Genomic DNA, 9,023 nt, shown 5'->3' on the forward strand with positions numbered 1-9,023 from the left:
TCTTTCTTTCTCTTTCTTTCTCTTTTATTTTTATTTTTATTATTTTTTAAATTTTGAGACGCAGGGTCTTGCTAAGTTGCCCAGGATTGGCTTGAATATGCATTAACCTAGAATTCAGGGGGTGACAGCATATGTCATCATGCCCAGCTATTGTGTGCATTATATCTGAAGTTAGGAGACCAATAACTAGGAATACAGTTGACTTTTTAAAAAATGTCCACAAGAGCAGAGTATGCTGGTCATTGTTTTGTGGTGAATAAACTGGATGGGTGAGTAGTGTTAAGTTTATTGTTTAGCAATTAGAAACACACACACACATACCACCACCCCCCCCCTCCCCCGCTATAGTCCCAGTAACTCTGGAGTGTGACACTTGAACCCAGGAAGCCATTGTAATCCCTGAAAATTCAAAAATTTTTTTCCTGCACAATATATGTAAAAGAACTTGCCAAGAAACTGGGCATGGTACTGCACGCCTGTAATCCTGACGCTTGATGTGGCTGAGTCAGGAGGATCAAGAGTTCTAGGTGAGCCTGGGGGATTCAAGGCGAGCCTAGACTAGTAAGGCACTATGTCAAAAGAAATTTAAAAATTAGAGCAAATCTTAATGAAAAAGAAACTTAGCTTGTCAGTGCTTTTTAATCAACGTACATACTGGAATAGGATTGAATGGCTATCAGCATGCTGTACTTTAAAAGTTTTTTATAAACTGTACATAAAATTAAATGCTATTTACCTATTGAACCTTGATTTTCATTTTCAACTTTTTCTTTTCAGGATGATACATATACAGAAAGCTACATCAGCACAATTGGTGTAGACTTCAAAATAAGAACTATAGAGTTAGATGGGAAAACAATCAAGCTACAAATTGTAAGTGATTTTTGGTTGAAAATTTTTTTGAATGTATTATTTATATATATGTAATACACTGACAAAAATTGAATGTAAAGACTCTGAAGAATCAGGCATCTGTGGGGTGTGATGGCACACACCTGTAATCTCAGCACTTGGGAGGCTGAGGCGGTAAGAGTGCTGCAAGTTCAGGGTTCCTTCTCTCCCTCCCTCCCTCCCTCCCTCCCTTCCTTCCTTCCTTCCCACTCTCTCCTCCCCTCCTTCCCTTCTCCCTATTCATTGGATCGAAGCTAGGGCCTCTTACGTTAAGCATGCACTCAACTTATGAACTATACCTCACTGAAGTTTCTTCTTAAAGCAGACAATTCATGTTTTAAGTCAAAGTTGGTCCTAGTTGTGTTTTTTTTAAATAGTGGTTCTCTGAGTTAAGTTTGTCTTAAAGTGTTAAACCCTTTTTACTGTGGTGACTGCTGTGGAACATTAGAGGTAACTGAGGAGAGGCTCTTCCTATGTGGCTTAGTTGAAGAAGAATGTATTTATTTGGTTCTTTTAACCTTTTTTAAGGTACTACTTACCAAATCTTTAAAGACAGAATTTTGTTGGGAGGAAACTTTCTTTTCTTTTTTTTTTTTAGAGAACTGGGTCTCACCATGTAGTCAGATTGGCCTTGAACTCCCTATGTAGCCCATCGAACTCATGGTGATCCTCCTGCCTCAGCCTCCTGAGTGCTGGGATTACAGGTGTGTGCCACCATGCCTGGCAGGCATACCTTTTTTTAACATAGGCATTTCACTCTGAGAAATTTAGTGGTTTAGCTAAAGTTACAGGCAGGACCAAGTGATCCATAGCTCTCTGTCTTCAGTATATTGTGTCCCTGTGCTGTATACCCCTTCATCCAGTCTCATGTCCCCAGTGCCTAATCAGATATTGGCAATTGCAATAGTTCAGTTGTGTCTCTTTAATATGACTATGGGTACTACCAGTGCGGTCATATCTGTGGTTTAAAAAAAATATCAGCTGGGCATGATGGCACATGCCTGTAATCTCAGCTGCATGAGAGACTAGGGCAGGAAGATGCCAAATTTGAGCCCAACCTGGGCAATTTAGCAAGAGTATATCTCTAAAATAAAGTAAAAAAACCTAGGCATGGGAATATATATATATTCTTGCAATCCTAGCACTTGGGATGCTGAGGCAGGAGGATTGCCGTGAGTTCAAAAGCAGCCTGGTTAGTGAGTTCAAGGCCGGCCTGAGCTATATAGAGAGACCTTGTCTCAACTCATCCCCGCAAACTTAAGAAAAAAAAGAGGTGAGTGGATTATGAGTTCAGTGCTAGCCCAAGTAGTGTAGTTGAGACTTATGTCTCAAAGAAAAAAACAAAAATGACTGAGATTAAGGTGGGTTCCCGCTATATTGCCAGGGTGGCCTCAAATTGCAATCCTCTTGCCTTAGCCTCTCTAGTAGCTGCGATTACAACTGTGTGCCATTGTGCCTGCCTTGGTAGTTTTTAGCATGGGCTATTAGTATGAGATAACATAAGAAACCAGAAACTGCTTTTTTGTGGAACTGATGCCACACTGAACTGGAAGGAGTAGTGAATTTGGAGATGCCTGAGGTTTAATTCTGGTATTTACTTGTTAAGAGAGTCAAGGATTTAACTTGCATATAGTAACTTTTCCCTTGAGACTCAGTTTCTGGGATTACAGGCGTGCGCCACCATGCCTGGCCTTTAACTCTAATTTATTTTATTTTTTTTTGTACTGGGAATCAAACTCCAGACCTTATGCTTGCCAGGCAGGTGTTTATGCCACTGAGCTATATCCCCAGCCCCTTATTATTATTATTTTTTTTCTTATTTTCTTTTTAACATTTTCTCTTGGCTTCCGGGTCGCAGAGCCTCTTCTCATCATTAACCCACCAGAGGATATTAAAGCCCACATCTACATTTTCTCTCTCAGTAGCCATATTACCTAGTAAACAAGCAGATTGTGGGTGTTTTAAAAATCTAAGTGCAAATTTTACCTGCAACCTGATTAGGTATTCTAGTTCCTTCACAGTTTTGATTGTGTAGGATTTTTATTTTAATTATGTTTTCCTTTCAGTTTCCTGTTCAGTTGTGATATTTGGGTGTTTATCAAAGTTAATGATTATAGAACATTCAAGAATGTGGGGAAGGCAGTCCAGTGGTATACGATTGGCGATCATTCACTCCCGAAATGTCTGTAGAAATGCCTGTGTTACACCAGGCACACAGGATTGAGATTATAAGTAAAGGATGACCTAGTTACAAGGGAAGATACTAATACTACTGCTGGGATATTGAGTCAGGAAAGTTTTTGAGTGGCAAAGAGATGTGAAAAATCTTACTCTTTGGATGCTGTTTCTTAGCTTTATTTAGCTAATTGTTAACTTTTAGTCACAATAAAAATTTTCCCTTGTGCTGTTTTTGGAATGAAAGTTCTTGGACAAGGAAGGGAAGGAAACTAACATTTTATTGGGCAACCTTTACAGTCAGGCACTGCTGTAAAAACAGTGCCTGTTATGAAATACCCATAAAAGGTATTTTACAGACATTAATTTAAGCCCCTTGAACAGTTGTATAAAGTGAGTTATATCTATACTTTTTAGCTGAAGACAGTAGTAGGTGATTCCTTGGTGTTAAATAAGCAGGAACAATGAGATCGCTGATGTTTTGAAGTTAGATTGATCATGCTTCCAGTATATCCTGAGAGACGAAGGGTCCTCGATGATAACAGTAGATTTAAAAGTCTAGCCCTCAGGCTCAGGCATAAGTTTGCACAAACACAGAAATGATGCCTGTGGTGACTTACGTTTTTGTTCTTTAGGTAATGATTGTTAATCTTTTATTTATTTTTTGATGGTTAATCTTTTAGATTATTTGCTTCATTACTTTTTTTCCTCTGGAAGTAGAGTATGTTACTTTACTACTGTTACTTTTATAACAGAATGCTTTGGTATATTCTATCTATACCTTTTTAAAAAAATGGTGTTAGGACCAGGGATCACTGAGGTACGTCTTGAACCCTTTCTGTTTTACCCCTTTGATTTTTTTTGTTGTTGTTGTTGTTTTGGTTTTGGCTTTTTGAGATGCAGTCTTGCTATGTTGTTCAGGCTAGTCCTGAACTCACTATATAGTCCAGGTTGACCTTGAACTCACAGCAATCCTCCTGCCTTAGCCTTCTGAGTGCTGGCATTACAGGTGTGCGCCACTACACCCAGCTGTGAGTTTGATATGTGGTATTTTTAACAATTAATCCTTTTAAAAATTTTTATTTACAAGCACTGACTGTGTAGCCTCAGGATGGCCTCGAACACTATCCTTTTGCTTTGCCTTTCAGATGCTGGGATTGTTGGCATATGCCAACATATACCTGCTAACACTTTTTTAAAAAAAATTTAGAGCATGAATGTAGTTAGTTAGCTTTTCATTGCTGTAAGCAAAGACCTGAGAAAAACAGCTTAGAAGAGATAATAAGGCTGATGGTATTTCAGTCCATGGTCAGTGGCTCCATTGCTTTAGGTCTGTGGTGAGGTGGAAACATCATGGTTTGGAAGGAAAGCTACTTTGCACCTGGCAACAAGGGAGTGGAGAGGGTTAAAGAGCCTAAAAGGAAGGGGCTAGGCACTAGATACAGCCTCCATGGTCATTTCCCTACCATCCAGTCTGTTTTCGTTACCTCCCAATAATTCCATCAAAGTATGATCTCATAATCCATTGAGTTAAAACCTTGTGATCTAGTCACTTTGAAAAAGCCCATGAGTGACGGTGCTTGGTAAGCATGAGCCTCTAGGGAGGGCATTGGATCCCATCCATAACATGTACTACTGGGAGCACGTGTTTTGGGTGTTAGAGCCCAAAGGCTGAAGTGTGGTAAGTTGTTAAAATAAGTTTCAGAAAGGTTTGAAATATCCTCCTTCTGTTATTTTCCCTAGGATTAAGATAATACCCACTTGAGGAGGTAGTTAAAGTGCTATCTTAACTGGTTACTACCTGATTTAGATCCTTTCATTGTTTTCCAAGATTTGAAATGTACTAGCCAGCGTTTTGTGTGAGACCACACTCTGTTCATGGAGCTGTGGGTCTAGTCACTTTCCTAACCAAGATGGCCTGTTTCTGTATTCATACTGTTAAAAGCTGTAGGTTGGGAATATGAAAAGCATGGCGTAGTTATGTTCTCAGAAGAGCTTATAATTTTGGGATCTTTACCACCAGCTAAATATTAAGTACAGCCGGGGGTGGTGGCGCACACCTGTAATCCCAGCACTTGGGAGGCTGAGGCAGGAGGATCATTGTGAGTTCAAGACCAGCCTAAGCTACAAAGTAAACTCAATGCCAGCCTGAACTGCATAGCAAGACCTTGTCTCAAAAAGATCTAAGTATATAAATAAATAAATATTAAGTAGGCATTAGCTTTTTTTTTTTAACTTTTAGGTATTTGACACTTGGCGCAGTTCAGTATTGTGAGCATTAAGGGCCATTTCTGTATCAAATCTTGGTAATCTCCGCAACTATGAAAACTAAACTGTTTTTCTTTTGCACTTTCCTCCAACTCTAGTTTAATGGAATTGTTTGGTTTTCTTGATTGTTTTGCAATAGTGGGACACAGCAGGCCAAGAAAGGTTTCGAACAATCACCTCCAGTTATTACAGAGGCGCTCATGGCATCATAGTTGTGTATGATGTGACAGATCAGGTAAGTTCCAAGAGAGGATTGTTAGTGACAGAGAAGTCACTCTTTGATAAATGTCAGATTCATTCTCTGCTCCCTGCCCCTTCCTTCTAGTACTGAGGATCAAACCCAGGGCATTAGCACTGAGCTACATCCCTAGCCATTTTTATTTTGAGGGAGGGTTTTTTTTTTTTTTTTCCTCCGGTACCAGGAACGGAACTCACGACCTTGCGCTTGCCAGGCAGGCGCTTTTGCCGCTGAGCTAAATCCCCAGCCCCCTGAGGGAGGGTTTTATTGAGTCATTCAGGCTGGGCTCCTACTTGCCACTCTGCCTCAATCTCCAGAGTCCTGGGATTTTTACTTTCATAAACCATCAGTATTATTTTTATGACAGAAAACTTTGTCTACTACAAATACAACTGTGAATCACATAAAAGGCATTTTCCTTTAGTAAACAGAAAATTTAATAATGGGTTACATTTAATTGATCAAGGGATTCTAGTTATCATCATCATCAATTAAATAACTGATCATCTAGGCAGGAAATGTGTTCTTTTATGCATGAAAAAGAATTTGCCTGGTTATTAGTATTTTCCTATCAAAGCTGCCAAAAGTGCACTGGGCTTGGTGGTCGGTGTACACCTGTAGTCTCAGCACTTAAGAGGCTAGAGCAGGAGGATCACAGGTTTTAGATCAGCCTAGCTTTCTGTGAGACCGTTTCACAGAAAACCAAACCTAAATAAAAATATTAAGCTTGCCAGGCGTGGTGGCGCATGCCTGTAATCCCAGCACTCAGGAGGCTGAGGCAGGTGGATCGTTGCGAGTTGGAGACTGCCTGGGCTACAAAGTGAGCTCAAGGCCAGCCTGAACTGCATAATGAGACCCTGTCTCAAAAAGACAAAAAAAAAAAAACAAAAAAACAACAACCCCTCAAAACTGTATTTTCCTTTCAGATAAAGCATTTTCCATCCTTTTTTTTTTTTTTGGTTTTTCTCCGGTACCGGGAACTGAACTCACGACCTTGCACTTGCCAGGCAGGCGCTTTTGCCACTGAGCTAAATCCCCAGCCCCCAGCATTTTCCATCTTCATGCTGCACATTTCATCAAGTTCTAGTTCATTACTCATTTAATGTATCAGTCACTCCTTTCCTTGTGTTGTGCATAATTTTGTAGCCATTCTTCATTGGTTCTTTGGCTGCTTAACACTTGATCTTCACAGCACTTGCGTCCAGAACTGTATTATTATTTGTAAAAATATCTTGTTTTTTTAGGAGTCCTTCAATAATGTCAAACAGTGGCTGCAGGAAATAGATCGTTATGCCAGTGAAAATGTCAACAAATTGTTGGTAGGGAACAAATGTGATCTGACTACAAAGAAAGTAGTAGACTACACAACAGCAAAGGTATATTTGTTTCTAAGTTTGATTTTTTTTTTTTTTTTTTTTTTTCTTTTTCCCATACTGAATTTGAAGGTGAATTTTAATTTGGAATGGGTATGGAACCCTATGATGGCCACAACCACTTTAACTTAAAAATACGTATACTAGAGTGCTTTGACAATGACAATTCATGTACTGTCGTTCGGCTTCAGACCTTTTTCACTCCCATTTCAGATGGTAGAAATGGACTAACTGAAAAAGATTTTTCAATGTTCATTATGCTTTATTATTCCTTTAGGAATTTGCTGATTCCCTTGGAATTCCATTTTTGGAAACCAGTGCTAAGAATGCAACGAATGTAGAACAGTCTTTCATGACGATGGCAGCTGAGATTAAAAAACGAATGGGCCCTGGAGCAACAGCTGGTGGCGCAGAGAAGTCCAATGTTAAAATTCAGAGCACTCCAGTCAAGCAGTCAGGTGGAGGCTGCTGCTAAAATTTGCCTCCGTCTTTTTCTCACAGCAATGAATTTGCAATCTGAACCCAAGTGAAAAAACAAAATTGCCTGAATTGTACTGTATGTAGCTGCACTACAACAGATTCTTACCGTCTCCACAAAGGTCAGAGATTGTAAATGGTCAATACTGACTTTTTTTTTATTCCCCTGACTCAAGACAGCTAACTTCATTTTCAGAACTGTTTTAAACCTTTGTGTGCTGGTTTATAAAATAATGTGTGTAATCCTTGTTGCTTTCCTGATACCAGACTGTTTCCCGTGGTTGGTTAGAATATATTTTGTTTTGATGTTTATATTGGCATGTTTAGATGTCAGGTTTAGTCTTCTGAAGATGAAGTTCAGCCATTTTGTATCAAACAGCACAACCAGTGTCTGTCACTTTCCATGCATAAAGTTTAGTGAGATGTTATATGTAAGATCTGATTTGCTAGTTCTTCCCTGTAGAGTTATAAATGGAAAGATTACACTATCTGATTAATAGTTTCTTCATACTCTGCATATAATTTGTGGCTGCAGAATATTGTAATTTGTTGCACACTATGTAACAAAACAACTGAAGATATGTTTAATAAATATTGTACTTATTGGAAGTAATATCAAACTGTATGGTGATAAGTATTGTTTTAATTCTTATGGTTAAAGGGAAATAGAGGCTTGCGTTATACCTAAAACAGCCATTTATGTGTGCAGCCAGGGAATAGTAGACCAATAGGGCAGTAACCAGTATTTGCTTTCTCACTAACAGACCTGTTAGGAGACCTAGGGTAGGGAGGTGCCTGTGCGCTTAGGGATTTAACCAACTTCAATGATTCAAAGAGGTCAAATTGTACTGAAAACAAGTTGAGGATGTGTACTTCTAGCATATTATCTGGTTTTTCTCTAAAACCACTTGAAGTGGCTTCACTGTCAGCATTTTATTAATTCATCTGTGGTAGAAGTGTGTGCATAACCTAACTGGCAAGCAGTCATGTGTGCTGATATTTCTTCCATGCTCTGAGTCAAGATGTCAGCTGTTTCATTTCACAAGGGTAGAATTCATGTTGGAAGTTTATGCATCGAAGTAGAAAACGGGGAATCGGGGCTGGGGATGGACCTCAGCAGTAGAGTGCTGGCCTGACACGGGGCAGGGCCTGGGGGCCCCAGCATGGTATAAGGCAGGAAATGTGACTGCCCCAATTTGAGACATTATATCCCTGAAAATTAACTGAAACATGAATGCTAGGTGGGAATGGTAAATGAAAGGTAAATAGCCCAGCAAAATTCCTGGATGTATGAAAATTTTGTTAAATAGGACTGTCAGGATCCTGGGGTTTGTTTTTATTTTATTGTGAGAAACAAAAAACCTGTTGCTGACACTGGCATTTTAAAGTGGCAGAGGGCCGGGCGTGGTGGCGCACACCTGTAATCCCAGCACTCGGGAGGCTGAGGCAGGTGGATCGTTGCGAGTTGGAGACCAGCCTGGGCTACAAAGTGAGCTCAAGGCTAGCCTGAACTGCATAATGAAACCCTGTCTCAAAAAGAACCACCCCACCCCCCCAAAAAAGTGGCAGAGGTCAGAGTTTATTTCCTTAGGGTAAAGTAA

General features: G+C 39.7%; 1 protein-coding gene across 1 annotated transcript in view; it reads left to right on the forward strand.

Moving 5' to 3' along the window:
- Rab1a (RAB1A, member RAS oncogene family) overlaps positions 1-8,042 on the forward strand; it is a 27,785-nt gene extending 19,743 nt beyond the window's left edge. The window contains 5 exon segments of the mRNA XM_005385692.2: positions 778-873; positions 5,474-5,569; positions 6,817-6,948; positions 7,223-7,406; positions 7,409-8,042. Coding sequence (XP_005385749.2) covers positions 778-873; positions 5,474-5,569; positions 6,817-6,948; positions 7,223-7,406; positions 7,409-7,452 — 552 coding nt within the window. The 3' untranslated portion in view covers positions 7,453-8,042.
- The last annotated feature ends 981 nt before the right edge of the window (positions 8,043-9,023 follow it).

The sequence above is a fragment of the Chinchilla lanigera genome, unplaced genomic scaffold (assembly GCF_000276665.1).
Source record: "Chinchilla lanigera isolate Chin_1 unplaced genomic scaffold, ChiLan1.0 scaffold00023, whole genome shotgun sequence".
NCBI classification, from domain to species: Eukaryota; Metazoa; Chordata; class Mammalia; order Rodentia; family Chinchillidae; genus Chinchilla; species Chinchilla lanigera.